Here is a 19,763-nt window from a genome sequence, read left to right on the forward strand (position 1 = left end):
GCTTGTTAGGGGAAAAAACAGCATTCAAAGATTACCTGCTGCTTTTCTCTGGGAGTAAAGGTCCTTTTTCAAGTCTCTTGTTTACATGTAGCTGATGACCATCTGATCAGATACTACAGTTTGTAACATTTTTTGAAGGCATGGCGCAGAGCACTAGTGGTGACGAAGGGGACTCATAGGGTGAAAGTGGATGAAGAGCAAAGCGAAGGAGAGAGGAAACGATAGGATATAAAAGGAGCAAGTGGGGTTGAAGCACAAGAGGAGGTGATGTGAAGTGAACGTTTTCAAAAACAAGCTCCTCTCTGTTGCTTGGGTGCACGTCCACTTCCACTACCGTTTGGTTTCTGCTGCTTGGGCTTCCTGGGTACAGCATGTGCCAGGGAAAGCCTCAGGCTCTTCATGAAATATTTATCCTCGCTGTGAGGAGACATGAGGAAAGTTACACGGAAAGTTAAAAGGACCGTACAAAGAAGGAGGCTTGGGTCACTGCCAGAATGACAAATATAGTTACTAAACAAAACTTTTTCAAAAAATGAGGTCTGCTCTAAGAAAGGAAACTGTTGCATAGATGCTCCCAGTAGAAATCAGATGGGCTCAGCAGAAGAGGATTTGATGGGATGAGGGGGGTTTTTCTGTTTGTTTTTTTCAACTTCGAGAAAAAACATAGTTCTTTCACTGGTAAAGCTAAATGTTTAATGTTGAACAGAAATCCTAGCCTTTTTTCCTACTTGACAACACTGCTACTGCCAGCATGAATCTTTTTGATATCTCCAGCATAGCCCAAATAAAGAGCAGAATGAGGGAGGAGGGAGGTTCAACAGCGTTATATCCTGCGCAGCAGAAACCGGACTCTCTGTTTGCTTACATTTTCCTGGTTATGGGTCCTGGGTATCATGAAAGCAAGAGTTGGCAAGACTATACATTTACATGAAAAACATGAAGTGGGTAACAGCGGCCCTAGTGTGCCCAGCCCAGATGATGAGGGTCCAGTACAGAGAGAGTTGGTCAGCACAATCCGACAGATTCAATTACACACACTCAAACTTGCAAACACCAATGTGGACGCTGGGGACAGAGCAACTGTCAGCTTGTAAGTTTGACAGAAAAGATACAGTCTTCTTGTAACTTGCAAATAATGGCAATTCCGGTTGAAATAATGACAAAAGTTTTCCTTTGAATCGATTTTTGTGGCGAAGAATTGGCCAAAAAATATTGATATTCAGGTTTGTGTCCTTCTTTTTAGGGTAAAGAAGGCTCTGAGACAACATTTGTACCATCACGAGAGGCTAAAAGGCTTCGATGAAACACAAACTAATGACATTCTCTTACAGCAGATTGACCCACCAATCAACTGAACAGTACAGAGTTCATATTTTGTCTTTTAAGTTAAACAGGTTCTGCAGCAATTTAGTTTTGGACTCAAGCGCCAGATTTCAAAAGACTGGTCAAAATTGAAGCAGCAGAGGATGAGATATCCTGAAATGCTGGACCCTATATTTCCACTGGGGTGAAAACCCCCACACAGGTCTGTAACACAGGCTCTCTGTTAGAAAGTTTAAGTCTGAAAATAAAGCTTTGATAACCCTGATTCCATTATAAGGGTTATTTTTTCAAACTTTGGAAAACTCCCTCCAGATCCACGAAAGGCATTACACAAATGTTTTCACAGATTGAGCAGTGCCCCTCTTGACGAGTAAACTGAAATTCATGTGCAAAATCGGTGGAGCGCCCCTTTAAGAATTTCTTTATACATATACACACACACGAAAACTAAGTCATCAGGAAGACACAGCTCCAATGGACAGGTAACTTACCTTATCTTTTTGGAAAGATTTGCAGGGTATCTCAGGAACAGACCATTTATTAACAGCTTCTTAATATTGACAAATGCATATTGGATGGATAATTGTTAAAAAAAAAAAAAACTATAAAAAAAGCCCTTATTAAAGACTTCTTAATGTTTACAACAGCAGAGCGGATGAATTATTGTGAAAGCCTTTTGTTAATGACATTTATAAATGCATTGTTACCAAATAGAAAGGATAAACACATAGCAAAGGGATTTTCAGGACCTGCCAACCCAAACTGTGTTCTTATTAATGGCCTCTCACAGATCAATAGTGCATCAACAACTGATAAAGCAAGTATTTTCTGTTTATTTTTACTTCATGGAGGGTGCGTTTTTAGAAAGTGGTACCGAAATAAGACATTAAATGTGCAAAAATAATTACATTTCCTTATTGTTTTGAAGCACTGGAACCTTTTCATTGTGTAGACACAAGTTGCTACAGTACAAAGACATGCAGGTCAGAGTCTCATATATTAGAATGACTGGGGTTTTCTATCAGTGGTTAGACCCTGTAGTAGACTGATGCCTTGGCCACGGTGTTTCCCCGCCTCCCTTCCCAGTGCACGCTGGGATGTATTCCCTGAGGCCCCTGCGACCCCATTAGGAATAAGCCTGTATGTAAAATGACGAATATGAGCGTGGAGTGGTAGTAGAATCTCCATTTGTCTCCTTCTCAATGGTCTATCGGTAAACACCTGCTAATATCATCATACAGCTGACAGTGATGGATGAAAGTCATTCTCCTGAGAAGGGAACAGTATGGCTGATTGGCCTCCTCGACACAGACGAGCATATTGGCCAAAAATGACACTTTAACGAGCTCTTCCCGGTGTTAAGTGCTTCACGCCAGCCCCTCATCACAAGCCGTCGCCTGGCTGACCCTGCGCCATGCTTCCCCCCTGCACAGGGCCTGCTCGCTTCATTGGCTGACGGATCAGACTGCCATGGAGACAGCTCATTAGTCGAATAATGCGCACCACGCCAGCCACACGTTGTCTTGTTATATCATCTCTGTATCGACATATTTGTGGCTGGAGACGGAACGCTGGGTGCTCCTGTGTGCATGAGACAGCCAATGATTAAGACAGAATTATGGTTCTGTGAGGTCTTCATTTCATCTCTGACTGACTAAAATCTCGGTTCATCAGTCAAAACCAGTTTACCTGCTCAAGTACCCGGCTGTGTTTAATGGTGCCCCCTACAAATCTAAATTTCTCTGATTGCAGCAATATGGCATAGCTCCATGTTTGCCTGCTCTCATTAATCACGTCACTGGTTCATTTTCAGCTGCCACCAACTGCGTGTTAAAAATATTTCACAGCAAATCATTTTTGTTTAATTTTGACCCCATAATCTTTGAACTTGGGATGTCATATAATTCGAGGATTATTGCTGTACAGACTGTCAGCTGTAACTTGAGGATATCGGAATGATATTTGAGTCAACAACTCAGAGTTTTTTAAGCAAACCACAGTCGGTGAATACACGCATACCGACTGATTTCAAATTAAGATTGTAAATTGTCCTGTTTGGTTCCGTTGGTTGTCCCTTCTTCACACAGCAGAATGGAATAACAATTGTAGTTAGTTAGTTAGTAGTTTAGTATAGTATCACTACTTTGATTTATAGTATCACTACTTTGATTAATAAATAGTTGCATGGAGGATGAAAGGGGCATCGGTAAAATCAGTCGCCAGGTATATTCCAAGGAGACATTCAACATCTGATGCAGAATCAACAATATCATAGAAAATATTTAAGGCAAGGATATTAATCGAAAAACATTCATCAGAAAAAAAAAAGATAAATTTTAATGTAATTTACAAGAAAATTGTGTGGTTTGAAATTTGTCATTGTGTGTTTTACGCTCATTATAGTCTTTGTCTTTCTAGTCATTATCAATAGAAGACTCTTCTTAATTTGCTCCCCACGCTCTAATACGTGCCTTGACGAGTCTGTGCCATTCAAACTGTTGATATCCCCCCCGGTTTACCCGCAGCCTAGAAGCTCAAGGTTGACAGCTGACAGTTCCAGAGGCATGATCAGAGCTCATTCTCACGTTGCTGCAGTCTCCTTCCACTTGAGGGCGACGTTGCCCACGTAATGCTGGCTCCAGAGTTCATAGTGGACAGAGATTGTCCCTGCAAACGTGAGGTATCACTCCTACCGGCCTCTGCTTTTACTTAACTAAAAAAGTTTTACAATCGGAGAGAGCGGAAAAAGTAAGACAGCTACTTCTGGGGCTATAGGATCAAAGTTTATTGAAATACATTTATACACGGGCGCTATAGAAAATATAGCAAAAATACAAAGCTTTTTTTTCTTTTAATAAATACTCCTGTTTTGCAAATGGTAGTTGTGGTAGTATGTTGATGTCCAGTAATTACTATTGATGATGGGCCTTGAATAACCTGTCACCATTCTCCTGTTAATGCATGTTGCTCCCAGAGATCACTGCCACAAATGAATTACTTACAAACTAAACAGGTCTTCTCTATGCCATTATGCTACGGCTTGTTTCATAGTTCTAGGACTGTGACTCCATGCATCACGCCAAGTCTTAAATTGTTTAGTAGACAGATTACAGTTGTCCCAACACCGTTTCTGGGGAAGGAAGGCATCATAAATCATATCAGAATGAAATAGAGGGGTGTTTTACTCCACTACTCGGCACTAACCACTACCACTTCAGGCAAAAAAAATACAGAACAGCAACTCTACTGCTATAGCTCAGTGATGCACAATGTACTGTATTTTAGAGGAATAGTTATATGACTTTTATTATAGTAACACCGCAGCATACAGCAATAAACAACAACATCTTTCTTATTATAACATTTCTTTTTTATTCCATGTTGCCAACGAACCTCCTGATCAGTATTGAGGGCCCGAAGTATAAGAAAATATCCAAACATTCTGCACCTTATTCAATGGTGGAGGTATTCAGTGTGAATACAACTCTCTAAAATTAGTCTTTAAAAAAGTAAAAGTCTTCTATTGGTTTTTAAGCAAAGGTACATAGGATTATCAGCAAAATGTACATGAAGTATAAAGAGAAAAACACATTATTTAGGTGAAATATTGTTATCAATTATCCGGTATATTATTATTTTATTAAGTAAAAGTAACAATACCACAATGTAGATAACACTCAAGTAAAGTACAAATACCTCAGAACTGTATGTACGTACAGTAGCCACTTGAGTAATTGTACTAGTTACTTCCCACCAGTTTTTATATAGTGTATACACAATAAAAACATATATTTCTAGCCAATTTTATAAACGGGGGAAATTAGTACTGGGAGAAAATATACGAAAAATCATTTAGTTTCTTTTATTTACTCACTTTTTTTTAAAATATTGATGCAGCTAAGCTACAAAGTCCCAGCACCGTGGGTAAGAGGGCCTAGCTACCCAAGACCCAGCCACCCACGTGAGGCTCAGCATAATGACAGCTGGAATTAAACGCTTTTTAAAAACGGTTGGTGCCGTCATTTGGATATAATAATATGAGTTTAACAGAAATGTCCCATCATTTAGACGGTAGTCTGACCGTACTTGCAGTTTGGTTTATTTTTCCTCCCCTCTCTCCACAGCTGCGCGGAAGTGACACAGCAGGCGCGCGCCGTGTCACGTCACGCGAGAAAGCGCAGAAGCCGAGCGAGGAAAAAAAAAAAATATATCAACAAGAAGAACAACAGTTCCCTGCAAATAAAGCACCGTGACAGGCCGCGGATATGTCCAGCACATCGCTAACAGTCCTGAGGGATCGCATGGACTCGTAAAGGTGAGCTGAAACCGCCGGTCACACGCGTTTACCGTTAATTTACCAAGAGTCAGAGCAGGAGGAGGTGGTGGTGGGGGGGAGCTCGTCCACGCAAACATTGCCGCGTCATTAAAATTCACAAACAAAATGTTGCACTGTTAGAGAAACGCCGTGTATTTAGACTCACAGTGACCCGCGTTGTTGTTAGAATGGTAAGTTTGGGACGGGGCTTTGTCAAGTTACATGAGCACAGCTGGTTTGTCTTGTGTTATGGTTCAAGGGTTCATGGGCGGAAGAATGAGGAAGTAGCTGGTTATTAAAGGCTGGAAGAGAGCTGGGAGGCAACTCCGTTTATGGTGGCATGTACAGCAGAGTCTCCAGCAAAACCATGTACCGACTTTTTCTTTGAAAGAGAAAATGGGTTGACATTACAACTCATTTTCTATACGTGTAACAAGCTCAAGCTTCAGACCAGTTAATGTGTTTGGCTGCAGCTGATCACATGCTGATGGTCACGGCTGCAGCATGCAGCCACTACATGTTTATATGTTGAGTAAAATGTTTTGAAGTGCAGTTGTAATTTTGAAGTTAATACGTCGAAACACACTAGATTTTAAACTTACAGTATGTATGTGCTAGTTGTTGATTTGATCCATCAGTCATATTTTAATGAATAAATGTACAATTTCAACTTGTGTTTTCTTTGAAGAATTGAATCAGGTTCTTGAAATGTCTGCCGACTCGGGTTGCAACTTAATATTATTTTCATTACTGACTGATGTACGGATTGTTTTCTCAAAACATTGATCAAAGTGTTCGGTCTATAAAATGTCAGCAAATAGTGAATAATTTGTGTGACCAACAGTCCAAACCCAAAAGATAATCAGTTTACGATCATACGAGACTAAGAAAACACATGTGAGAAGCAGGAACTGTTCTATTTTTTGCTTTCAAAAATTATTTAAGTGATTAGTCTACTATCAATATTGTTGTCAGTTACTTGTTTCCGGTGTACTATCACTATAATGTATGTTGACCTACTAATGATGTGTATTACAAATAGTTTTTCAGTGACTTCATATTTGTGATTTTTTTTTTTTCTCCCTAGGCTATGAATTTCTCTGAGCATGGGGAAGTTTCAGATGAAGCAATGCTTGAGAAAGGCAAGTTCTGCAACCTTTATCAGTGCATCTGCAACAGCAGAGAAATTCCAATTGTGTTCAAGTTTAAAAACCATAAACACAGACATATATTCAAACACCAGCTTGTTTAGGAGATTTGTTGATTTTTCTGCATAATATATGTGGGTCAACTGCATCTTTAAAAGCAAAACATCAATATGGAGATAGAAAAGAAACAAAAAGTCTGATCACATAAAGAACTGAAATGGTTTAACAAAGATAATGTGAATCTCTCATTATTTGCAGAACACAAGCATGTCCAGGAGGTCAAGGAGGAGACAGAGGACTATGCTATTTGCGAGCAACCCGAAGGACTTGGAGGAGGATCTCATGGGGCCACTGAGGGTGGTAAACGGACATCTAGAGAGATGGGCCCTGTTACAGACCAATCCACCAGCAGCAAGAGAGCCAGAGTCTCTGGCGAGGTAAGCCAACCTCAAACCATTTTATCCACCTTAAAAGTTTAAAAATACAACCTGGACAATCTGCATATCCCATTTGTTGTATGGGTCAAGGTGTCTTATACAGTAAATATGTTTCGAATGTTATTTCCTCTGTCTAGATGAGGAGGCACTTGATAGATGAGAGCAGCAGACAGGAGCCTCTTTGCCTCACCACAACTGGAGAGAAGAGGGATTGCGTCCAAGGGAAATCCAGCGTTTCCTACAGAAAGCCTCTCTTCAGCATCTCCCACAGGATCGCAGAGAAGAGGAACACACCAAGTCTGGAGCAGCAGTCCAGTCATGGTCCTGGAAATCAGCTCAACTACAACAGCATCCTGTCATCAAAGCTTCAGAGTCCACAGGAAAATGGCCAATTTGAGACCCTCCCCACCACAGACAATTTAGGCCAAGCTTCGACAACAAACTCTAGCCTTTATCCACTGATTGAGAAAATGTTTTTCATTCTCAATACCCTCAATTCAAGCATGACACAACTGCATAGCAAAGTGGACTTGTTAACCCTCGAAGTCATGCGGATAAAAAAGCAGATCAAACCAGCTGAGATGTTGACAGAGTTCCAGCCTCCTCCTGAATATCTACTAACAAGTGACGAATTGAATCAGCTGACGGAGCAGACATCCAGTGCTGGGGAGCTTGGGTGTCGGCTGCTGGTGCATCTCTTCCCCGAGCTGTTCAAAGCCAGGGAGTGCTCTCATGAATGCATGGCAAGCAAGAGAACACTGGAGTCTCTACATCTGCAGCTGATCCGTAACTATGTTGAGGTATGCTACCCTTCGGTCAAGAACAACAGCGTCTGGCAGGAAGAATGTCTCCTTCAGATTAATGACTTCTTTAATCGCTTCTGGGCACAGAGGGACATGGAGAGTGCTCGGCTGCTCAGGAAGCAGACAACCACGGATGCTGGAATAAAGGCTGAGCATCCACAAACCTACCGTTTCATTAATGAGCAGGGTCAGGAGGAGCATATTGCTCTAGATAACCAGCAAAGCAGCCTGGCTGTGTCAGACCTTGCTTTCAGTACACAAGCCACAGAGGAGCTAGATGAGTTCTCCTCCCCGGAGGACTTGATTATTTTTCTTATGCACCGTCTTTTCCCTGAGGTGTTTGAAGAGGGGAAAATGCCTGAAGGCTCCAGTAGCTTCAGTAGTGTGGGGCAGCTAATTCTGGACTCTGACAAGATGGAAATAATCAGAAAGTATATGGAAGCAAATTTTCCTGATGTGCCTGAGGACAGCTGGCTCCAGGTCTGCATTCAGCATATGGAGGATGCACTGGAGGGTCCTCACAGTAATGGCAATGGGAGTGAACCTGACAATATCAACGATGAGGGCTATGACCTGGCCAGCCTTCCAGAAGATGTTTCTATTATTAAGGTTCCAGAGGTGGGCGATTATGAAAGGCCCAGTCGCAAATCCAAAAAGTCACTGCTTACACCTGTGGATTTTGACAGTCTGGAGGTTCCTCTACCAGACTTTACTGTGCCCCAGGAGTACCTTTTGTCAAGGGAGCAGCTGAAGAACAACTATGAATGTAGCTTGTCCATTGGGAACTTTGCCTCTCGGCTGCTGGTGCTTATGTTCCCTGAGCTCTTCACCCACGAGAACACAAGAAAGCAGTACAACTGCAGTGGTTCTCTTGGGAAAAAGCAGCTTGACCCTGTTCGTGTAAACCTGATCCGTCATTACGTGCAGTTAGTCTACCCTCGGGCCAAGAACGATAGAGTGTGGATGTTAGAATTTGTGGGAAAACTTGATGAGAGATGTAGGAGACGTGACACAGAACAGAGGAGATCCTACCTGCAGCAACGCAAAGTGTATGGTCAAGAGTCAGAGCAGGACTTTCTTTGCCAGCTGAACCAACTCAATCCAGATAATATTAGAGAGGATCCAGATATTCCCTCTTTACCTCCTGAAAAAAGCAGCAAAGACTTTTGCAAAATTCCCCTGGATGAACTGACTGTATCCAAACCTGACTTCCCCGTACCTTCTGTCTACCTGCTCTCAGACACTGAGGTACGGGAAATCGTCCAGCAGAGTCTCTCTGTTGGGAACTTTGCTGCCCGCCTGCTCGTGCGCCTCTTCCCAGAGCTCTTCACCCAGGAGAACTTGCGGCTGCAGTACAACCATTCAGGAGCCTGCAACAAGAAGCAACTTGACCCTGTGCGCCTCAGGTTGATCCGTCACTATGTGGAAGCAGTGTATCCTGTGGATAAGATGGAGGAGGTGTGGCACTATGAATGTGTGCCAAGCATTGACGAACGCTGCCGTCGCCCTAATCGCAAGAAGTGTGACATTCTTAAGAAGGCCAAGAGGTCAAGCATTGTCTCCTAGTTACAGTACTTTGCAGTTAGGCAACACTTTTGGTCATAAAAATAATTGCACAGTATATAAGCTGAAACTGCATTGAACTTTTACAAACTGTCCTATGTAGGATGAAGCCAGGCTGTTATGAGTTTCTTCAGTACTATTCTTAGTCATATTTTACCTTTGGACTACAGCAGATGTTGTAGTTTATGTAGTCTTATTATTGTTGGATAAAGAGTTAAAACTGCTTCTATTTATAAGCCAAAACTGTCATAGCTTATCTAACATACTTGGTTGACAAATGTTGTAGCCTTAAAAACAATAACAATGATAGTAGCTGGTAGCATAGGTTACACATTTGCGCTATGGATAGAAATGATTCACAATGATGTGATATATTTCCATTGCAGTTCCCGATGTAGCATTGTGCCACCACTGTTTTAATAATAACGTGCTTATGTTAAGCCTTCTTATAGAAGTTTATATTATAAAGACAATTTAACATGACAATGGATCATGATAACCTCTTTCTAATAAAATCATAGTTATAAATATGACACGATTTGAATGTTTTACATAATAGCGCTAAAGTGTTCCTACTGAGGTATCGATTTAGGACTTATGGGACAATTACTGTGGTTTAATAGTGTAACAGTATTGATCTACTTTGAATAACTGTTTTGCATTTTAAAGAATATTGAGGAAGACATTTGGACGATTAGTTCACTTATTATTATTTTTTAAACCATACACCCAGGGAGGGAGAGGTGTCGGATCCCTGAATCCTGACCATTTCACAAATTCAGTGCACCAGTGCAGGATTAACCTTTGTATTATGTAACATAAATATTGGTTCTACTTACATTTTTTTTTTTTTTTGCTTCGATAAAAACGATTCAATGAGGATTGACAGGAAAAATGTGAGAAAAGCCATGAACTTCCAAGAAAATGTCATGTGTTCATCAGCCAAGTCATCATGACATAATTTTCAAATTTCAAAACTTCGAAGTGCACGTTTATTGAGGGAGTCGAAAATTGTAGTTGGGAAAGGTAAACATTCAAAATCTTCTCCCAATTGCTTAATGTCTAAAACTACTGAGAACTGAATCTTTACATTATACCTTTGTAATTGATTCTTGATCCAAGTTGTTGGAGACCAATCAAATTGCAAGTCATTTGATAGCATTTCTCGGTGTTGACTTTACTGGCCAATGGTGTTACAGTCAGCAGTGTCCTGTTCAAGTTCATAACTTAAAGGCTTCATCCTTGGGAAGCTCTATAGATTTCCATCGCCTTATGGCAACTTTGTACTTTTCTGTTCTACTGGGTTCACCAAAAACCCTTCTGATGATGACTCTCATCAGATTAACAGTGTTTTCCTCTTGGTTCTCCGACAGTATCACGTCCAAGGTGTCCCCAACTTTCACCTGAATACAGAACGAAATATAAATTACGTCAAATTAATTAAAGGCCCAACAGCAAAGATTTTGTAAATGTGAGAATTAAGAGCAGGAATACATCATCTGTAATCATACATAACTCACCGTTTTACTTTTCTTGATGAGTTTCTGCCCATTAAGCCTGAGCTTGTTGTCGTAGAAGGCATCTTCAATTTTACTGTTACAAGACAAAGGGAATACCCTATCAGTTATGGGATAAAAGAGGGCTGTTTACAAGTTACAAGTTGCATTTGATAAGAATCTTCCAATAAAATTGCCCAACAGATGTAAAGAATAAATCTGTATAGTAGACAGTCGTGAAAATGCACTGACTTACTTGCGTGTCATGTCCAGGCCAGCTTTCATGATGATATCATACCGGAAAGACTGCACATATTTTTCCATGTCTTTGTATTCCTTCGGTTGATTTGGGTCCTCATCTATGTCATCTTCATAATCACTATCCTCTGGGTCTTTCTCATCCTCATCGTCCTCCTCCTCCTCCTGTGCTGTCCTAGCAGCACCTTTCTTTTTGCTGCTTTTGAACCTCAGATGATGAACAGACCAACTCCTGGCAGGGTCTCTGCCATGCAAAGCAAGCCTATGACAGCCAAGTGCGGGGAATGCCGAGCAGCCCCACAGCTGGCGTGTATGGATGGTCCTAGGACACCATTCAGTCTTTGTCAGTCCATACCCAGCAGCCAGCAAGTGGCGGGGGTTCACCCTCCCTAGCTGCCTCATGGCAAGTACCTGCACCACCAAATTCTGCATGATGGCGTACAGGCGGTCACTAAAAAAAAACATGACAGGTTAGGAAGCATTACACTAAATTTCTGACCTGTTATTCTGGTATACTGTGGTAAACAGATTGAATTGATTAGTATGCATTCAGCGCTAAGAGTCAAGGCTTAAGAATAACTGACTGAGCTATTTCCATTATGAGCCTATTTCTTAAATTACGTTTTAAAATTATTTGTCAGCGGCTTTTTCCGAATATTAAGAATTAACTCCAAAGCTCAATATTTTACATAATGCTTTTACATAATATTCTGTTTTATCCTACAATTTTAATACTACTTATTGGTCTATTTAACTAGATCAATTTTTTTTTCATTGCTAAATCACCTTTGTAAATAGTAAAGTCTATTTGGATTATAAAGTCTGCAATACTATCCAACAAAGTCGAAGTTCACCTTCGAAATAAAAGCCTCACTTTATTTCTAGCCCCGAGTTGTGTCGCTCATGTAATATTAAAATGTACATTTAAGGATTTTTGCACAAATTATGCTGAAAAAAAAACAATGATAACACGAGAGGTACAAACTGTCGCTTAACTATTAATGTTGATTTTTCGGAAATGATGTTTCTACATCTATGCTTGACACCAACTGACAACAAACAATTATGGAAGGCAGCGCTGTCCCAGTTGTAGCATATTCTGTTTTGTCTTTTGATATTAACTGCTGTCTGCGTAGTTTTTCGTCATAATTTTCTATCATGGGTGTCTCTGGTGGACCGAGCTTGACATTTTTCGGGCTGAAGTTGAAACCGAACCGAAGCAGATGCAGCTAGCTAGCTTTACTTTTCCTCAGTAAGCTCGTGGACTCGCGCAAGCCGCCACGAGCTTGCTAACCAACAAACACAGTATAGCCAGTATTACTTAGCTGCCGAATGCTAAATATGGAGCGTTTCACATGAAACTGTTGTTTGTTAATCTACTCACCTATGGGATAACCTTTTCTAGCTTGTCACTGTACTTACTCTCCTCTTCTGGCTTGTTACTTTTGTACCTGCCGATGTAAATGTGCCGCCATCTGCCGCTCTGGAGCAGAACGACACATACATTCTAGCCGAACACCAAAGAACTATGGGACTTTTCATGTTTTTATACAAAACAGTCCAAATTTACCAGAATATTCTTATTAAATCTTTGCACTACAGAATTATATGTGCGTAACCAAGAACACAACCACTCAATCTGCTATAACAAGTGTCAAATCAAGCTAACAAGTGGATGCAAAGACACACGATGTGGCTGTCGACACTTTCTCTTCGTTTATTTTCATACTGAGCAGTATATAGTTTTTATACCATGGAAAAACTACAGTTTAGTTTAATATTAGGTAAATTGATAATCTCACTTTTTGCTGAAGGAGTTGATCAGTTTGTTATTGTTTTGAAAGTGTGTGCCACCGTGTAAAAGATTCACACAATCATCATCATGTCAGATTTCAAAATATCAGATATTTTAATCAATATTTTTAATAGTAATCAGCCATGTTTTTTGAAAAAGGATTTAAAAGGAAGACTGGTACTCATCAGAAAGCAACATTAAAATGAATATAAAGTGTAATGTATATATCCTGTATATATAAGCTCTTATTATAACAGGATGAGTAAACATTCTCTTGCTTTTACATACAGTATTTAAACTCTTTCGGTTTTTTATAGGCCATCTCCACAGCAGACATTTTGAGTGGTCATAGTAGGAAAAGCACAGGTGTTACTATTAACATGAGCAATGGCTCTCTTCTATTTAGGAGTCCCAGTGAGCCATGACAGTGTGACAGTGAGCCAGAATGCACAAATACCAGGACCCTGAAACTTAAGCAGCTAAATGGAATTCAGTCATCATTCATTTTATTATTCACACCTCTGCTTCTCCTACTGTAACTTGCTGAAATGTCAGTGAGAAAGGCCTGTTGGTCCATGGAGCAGATGCTCCAGTTCACTCTCCTCATTCAGATTTTCCAAGCGTAGTTGAGGATCCAAGCCAGCAACATTTTATAATATACATGGGACTTCCCTAGACATGTATTGCAACTTTTATTTATCCAGCATAAGATAAATCTGAATACATATTTTAAAAGTTAATCAAGTTATTTGTACAGTCCACTTGATTATGATGACAACAAGAACATTTTCAACATTTTACAAGACGCTTTAAGTGGTCGTGTATTGTTTTATGTCTGAGCAGTTATGTACTTGTCAATATATCAGCTTGAATACTTTATTACTTAAGGGAATTTACATAAACATTCAGCTTCACTACAATTCATAATGTCTATATTGTCACTTCAAGTGCATAATAGTGGTGTCAATACATTATTGAAAAAAATATAAGAACAAAATGTTGTTTGCTAGGATGCATACAGTTCCTGTTAGATGTTACAAAAAAGTAGGTATTATAAAGTGTGGTGTCCATGTGTAAATGGAAGTGCATTTATATCCTTGCATATACTGCCTGTAAACACTTTTTAAAAAGAGTCATGGATCCTCCAGATAACTCAAATGTCAACAGCCAAAGTTTCTTTAAGGAAACTTGGTGACATGTTGGAGTGCGCTGTGCTCTTTTGACTCTCTGAGCACGTTCAATATACACTGGACAGAGAAATCATAATTGTACATATTAAAAATGTAGCACTATTCCTTTACTATAGACATATAATGGACATATAGAACAGTATATTATATATGCTGGTGGTTTACATTCAGGTATGTTTTATGGTTTTTCACACATTGTCTTGTTAGAAGGAAATCATGCAAATTTGAGCATGGATTGAATGACCTTACGATCTTTATGCAGCTGAATCCACACCATGTATTGTAGGTTCAGTGTAAACCTGTCCTTTTCTTGTCTGATTGTGAGATTAATGTAATGACATGTTTATGTGTTTTTACCACAGTTGCCAACAGGTTTTGTCATGGCAGTAGGCAGAGAAAAAGTCAAACTTAAGTGAAAATGTTAGAACCACTAATGTACTCTCTTAATTGATCAATGATGATGGATTTTGTACTGTGTTTTAGGTTTTTCAAGGTAAAGGCTCATATGATTAGACCTAGAGATTGAGCGCCCCAACATTTTTCCAGTTTCTGGGTCAGTCAAGACAAATTAATCAAATGTTAAAGCAGAAGTCCTCCCTGAAACCCCTTTTGTTGTGTCTTATTTCCCAAACTTTGACAATTTGTCATCACATTTCGATAATTCCAACATCTATAATGGAGGTTTGTGGTTGAAAATGTTTCAAAAGCATCAACTGTAAACATCATGTTTAGGTGTTAGTCCATCAACATCCAAACGACAGGGATGTTTCTCTCTGGAGCTGCCATATAGCACCAACAATTGACAGTCAAAACAGGGAGAAATCCATTGTAGAAGAAGCCTATCAATCATACCAAATTCTCCATCCCCCAGTAGCCTCAACAGACCAGAATGCAATGCAGCCGCAAGACAGGTTTGTTCTGAGTAATGGGCACGAGTCTTAATTTTTCTCAATTATAACAGCTGTCACTCTCTTTTTTACTATCTCTATGTCACTTTCCACCAACACATAAAACCCATAGCTGATAATAAACCTATAGCTGTTATCTGCAGTTGTCAAAAGGCATTCTGGGAAATCTAACAGAAGAAAAAATAGATGAGGCATTCTGATTAAAAAAAAAAAAACTAGGTACACCGAAAGAAAATTACAACACTTCACCACAACATAAGTAATGTTTTTTCTTTCTTTTTTTAAATCACAGATTAGTGTAACAGCTAGTGAGCATGTATCCAAGAGTTCATTTGTCTCTTTTGGGTCAGAGGTTTCCAGTGACTAATGTCGCTTTGTGATGTGCAGCAACATAATGTATGTGATTCGTACTCCTCCTCTTACTTTTTCACTGAAGAAGATTATTTTCACAGTTATTGCTGTAATTAGAAGTAGGTTAAACTTGTAGACTACTCCTCACCATTCTTTTTGTGAAAGAAATCATAAAAATCAGCCTCAACTTTATCTGACCTTTTCTTTCTCTGTTTAGACCTGTCCATCTGTTCCCGTGGCCTCTGAAAGAGTCTTATGAGGTAACTGCAGCTTCAGTTTCAGTTTCATATGTAATGCACACATGAGATCTTAACAGCTATGGCAATGATGTACAGTGTAACAGTCTTTGCTTGGTTTTCATAGGAAGCCAGGCAGATATATTTTTTTACATGTGTGTGTATCCTAGTAGGTTCACATACCATTGTATCTTTGTTCTCCACTCACCAATCACTGTTATTGCTTTGGTGATTCACACATTCAGGATTCAGGCATTTGTTTCAGATAGTATGGCAACACAGCATGAATCTGTCTGTCTCACATTAAGACTTGTCTACACAGTCTGTGTCTGATGTTCAAAGTGTGTGTATGCTACAGAAGTGCCACGGTGTTTTGTCAGTGACTGCATAGTCATAAAGAAGTCTCCACACAGGAGCCATGTCTGTGGAACGACCTGTGGTTGTGGCAGTTCTCGCTGCAGTGAACAATGAGCACTGGGTAGCAAAGTGCATCCTCATAGTCTGGGGGTTCCTCATCATCTGTGGTGAGACGCTCTGATAGACAGCGGGTATTTTCACTCGGGCTCTCTTGTTCATCCAAACTGCCGCTCCTCCAGAAGCAGCTGCGTTGGGAGCCATAGCGTCGGGCCAGGGAGAACCGACTGCCGCTGAAGGGAATGCGGGAGCTGGCACCAGTACAGATGCTGAGGGCACTCCTGGAGAACACCGAGGAGCAGCTGATTGCTCTGTGGCAGCGCTCGCAATTCTGACGAATCCCACTGAAGCTGGACGGGCACTGGGCCAGGTCCATCAGGCCAGCCTCTGAGTAACTGGGCACCAGCTGCTGGTTGGATCTAATGTGCCATTCCAGTTCAGTACTGTCGATGGTGTTAACACGAGGGATACGACGCCAATACGGCCGATCGTCACATGGGGTCACGGGGAGGTAATCGTGCCCAAAGAGCTTCTCTACACGGTAGTGGACATATGCAGTACGATACTCTGTGAAGACTCTGAGAGGCCAGGAGAAAGTGAGGAATGAGGCAAACCAGAAGACGTAGTGGGACAGATACCACGGGTGGTGCTCTGGGTCAGACAGCACCAGGACATACTCCTTCAGGTCAATGTTTTTCAGGTGCATGCCCTCCCTGGCTTCCATGTAGTCATCAAGGCCCTCGTTGTCAGTGAAAAACCTTGCTCTTTGTGTAAGGTAGGAATTCTCGGACTCTACGTTGGCAAAACTAAAGCACTTGGTGAATCGCATCTTTGTAAGAGCAGACTTCTCCAAGCCCAGCAGCTGTTTCGAAACATCTTTAACACCACAGTGACTGTAGTCAAATTCAGCTTCTGCCACGTGGGTATTGACACGTTCATGGTAAACCTGGGTACTAGTGTAAGCGTCGCCATTGCGATAGCGTGTGACTTGCCGAGTTCTGCGAACATAGTGGTAGCTTATGGCCTTCCACCAGATGCAGGGTTTAGCTTGTTGCATCCGCTGGATGCGCTCATAGATGCCCTCCACGTCCACTTTGTGCTGCAGCTCATTCTTCACATGACAGTGCCAGCACTCCACAAGATAGACTAAATAGAGCATGCCCAGTAGGGCCAGAGGGATGTAGATATAGCCATCAGAGCAGGGGGTGTCATGGTACATCATGGATTTCCCTTTGAAGGCACTGTCAAAGGTGAGGCGGGTCACCTTGGTGACATGACACCAAACCATTGCTCCCATGCAGCCATACATGAGAATGGACAGGAGCAGGCATTTCCAGAAACTCTCCCGACATAGGGACTTGCTCAGAGATTGCTTCAGGGGTCTTTGCTATTGAATCAAAGCACAAACAAAACAAAAGAGGAAGTGATAAAAACTGTTATCATATAATTTATTACCTACTTGAATGTTAAGTCGCACGCTCCAACATCTGTAGCATAGTCAGATTTTTAACGGACTTGGGCTAAAATCAATGAATGCTTCACGCACCCACAGATTAGAAAATTCCTTGCACAGACAATCGGTCTGCAAGCAGTGGATAACAAGAAAGTTCTTTCGGCAATATGCTGAACAGCTGTTTGACAGGTCTAGAAAGATATTAAGAGGAGATACTGGCCCACTATGCCAAATGAGAAATGACAAACAGGTGAAGATACTGGATGGATAGTTACCAATCACGTCTGCTTGCATTTTACTATAAAATTATTACTGCAGGATACAAGATGATATAAATTTCCCCATACCAAATTGTAACTGAGGAGAATTTCCAGTAAGCCAAAACCCCAAATAATTCCCCTGCATTGTTACAGCCTGCACACCATGCACATGGGTTCCTTAAAGCTCTGCGACAAGATCTTACAAACAGATCACAACAGAAGGTTTTTGTTATTTTGGGTTTTTTTCTCATGTAAGTGATGTTATAATACCTCCTCTCTGGTGTCCTCCTCGAAAACGGTGGTCGTGCTGCTTTCACTCGCTGTCGCAGCCGATGCTGGAGGAGACATGGTGCTGGGCAGCTACCGATAATAATGATAGGGCGTGGAGTAGGAAGAGGAAGGGATTTCACCACCTTGCTCTGCAGCGTCCATCAACCAAGGCGAGCCACTTGTCAGGCGCGCGTATCATTCAGATGCACTCCGGGCGAGAAGACCGAGGCAAGCCGACGGAGGCATGGTGATCGGTGAAACCCCCAAATAAGGGGATCTTTTCGGTGGCTGGGAATTGACAAAAAAAAAAAAAAAACAACAACAAAGAAAAAAAAAACGGGGGGGTGTCTATAGGAAAGCCTGATTCCTGCCCTCTACGGTCTAGCCGTCAGTGCCGCAGTAACACAACCGTAGATTAAGCTGTATTAGCTGGTCGTCATTACAAAAATGAACACGCCCTGCCCCTCAGGGGTATTTGCCAGCGTGCGAGGGCGGTCTACGGAGAGCTGGCGGGGTCGCTGTCCGTGGCGCCGACCGAGGCAGGTGTACGGTGAGATGCCGTTGCATAAAAAAAATAAAATTATATTAAAAAAAAAAACTCTGTCATTTAAAGGGAAAGTTCCCCCTAAAACTGAATCTTAAATTGTGAGTCTTAAATTGAGCTCGTGGCAGTGAAGGCAACATGCGTATGCAAAACCAGACAACCGCGTTGCCAAATCTGCTGATCAGAGCGTCAGTTGTTGATCAGGTGGCCCTTTTGGAGGTAGGCTATTAACAGTGATTCAAGCTGATGGCTGAATCTGGCTGCTCATTCTCTTTCCAAGAAAACTGTCACACGCAAAGGAATTTTACTTGAAAGTAGATCTTAGGGTTTCGAATTTGTAAATGTTCATATAGTCCCCAGTCACATCAGTAGCGCTCTGGGAGTTGCTCCAGTACTACAGACACGAAATGTTGTTTCGTTTATGGGTCGGATTTTCCCTTTGAAGCCTTACAAAATAAAACAAGCACCGTAATGCCGTTAAAAATAGAGGCGAATGTAATACAGAAATCACAAAATGGAGACAATTCACAGGAACCTCCTATGTAATACCTAGGTGTGGTGGCAACTTAGATACATCCTATTCATAAATTCATTCATTAGTCATTGCTCAACTGTGGCCTCGGAATACTCAATGTTTAGAACAGCAATGGTAGTAGCAGTACAATGTAAAAATTCTTCTATAAAACTTGCACAAAATTATTTAGATAATTGATTAGTCATTTAAGTAATTTACCTAGTTCCATCTTCTCAATTGTGAGGATTTGCTGTTTTTCTTTGTCTGATATGTTAGTAAACTCAATATATTTGGGTTTTGGACTGTTTTATTGATATAAATAGGACATTTGAAAACAAGAACTTGGGTTCCTGGGTCAACAAGGGTCATTGTTCACTACTTTTCTGTCATTTTATAGATCAAGCAATTAATCACTTAATCAAGAAACTAATCGGCAGGTTATTAAATAATGAAAATAATCATTAGTTGCAGCCCTAACCACCAAA

General features: G+C 40.9%; 3 protein-coding genes across 4 annotated transcripts; 1 reads left to right on the forward strand and 2 right to left on the reverse strand.

Moving 5' to 3' along the window:
- Positions 1-5,445: 5,445 nt before the first annotated feature.
- Positions 5,446-10,072, forward strand: bend3 (BEN domain containing 3). Of its 2 annotated transcripts, none has more exons than XM_040136911.1 (4): positions 5,446-5,638; positions 6,726-6,780; positions 7,045-7,223; positions 7,361-10,072. In XM_040136911.1, the coding sequence occupies exons 2-4, from the start codon at positions 6,729-6,731 to the stop codon at positions 9,590-9,592; spliced, it is 2,463 nt and encodes an 820-aa protein (XP_039992845.1). In that variant the 5' UTR covers positions 5,446-5,638; positions 6,726-6,728; the 3' UTR covers positions 9,593-10,072. The 2 variants fall into 2 exon arrangements, with proteins under 2 accessions (XP_039992845.1, XP_039992847.1); XM_040136913.1 differs by lacking the exon at positions 5,446-5,638 and adding an exon at positions 5,680-5,829.
- A 478-nt stretch (positions 10,073-10,550) lies between these two features.
- mtres1 (mitochondrial transcription rescue factor 1) lies at positions 10,551-12,842 on the reverse strand. The gene is made up of 4 exons (XM_040136915.1): positions 12,728-12,842; positions 11,342-11,794; positions 11,110-11,182; positions 10,551-10,992 (listed from the first exon to the last, which is right to left on the reverse strand). Exons 2-4 carry the CDS (start codon positions 11,773-11,775, stop codon positions 10,810-10,812), a joined length of 690 nt encoding a protein of 229 aa, XP_039992849.1. The 5' UTR covers positions 11,776-11,794; positions 12,728-12,842; the 3' UTR covers positions 10,551-10,809.
- Positions 12,843-13,721: 879 nt separating this feature from the next.
- LOC120795218 (transmembrane protein 151B-like) lies at positions 13,722-18,493 on the reverse strand. Its single transcript, XM_040136914.1, has 2 exons — positions 18,221-18,493; positions 13,722-17,624 (listed from the first exon to the last, which is right to left on the reverse strand). The coding sequence occupies exons 1-2, from the start codon at positions 18,296-18,298 to the stop codon at positions 16,215-16,217; spliced, it is 1,488 nt and encodes a 495-aa protein (XP_039992848.1). The 5' UTR covers positions 18,299-18,493; the 3' UTR covers positions 13,722-16,214.
- Between the last annotated feature and the right edge of the window lie 1,270 nt (positions 18,494-19,763).

This window comes from Xiphias gladius, chromosome 10, assembly GCF_016859285.1.
Source record: "Xiphias gladius isolate SHS-SW01 ecotype Sanya breed wild chromosome 10, ASM1685928v1, whole genome shotgun sequence".
Taxonomy (NCBI): domain Eukaryota; kingdom Metazoa; phylum Chordata; class Actinopteri; order Istiophoriformes; family Xiphiidae; genus Xiphias; species Xiphias gladius.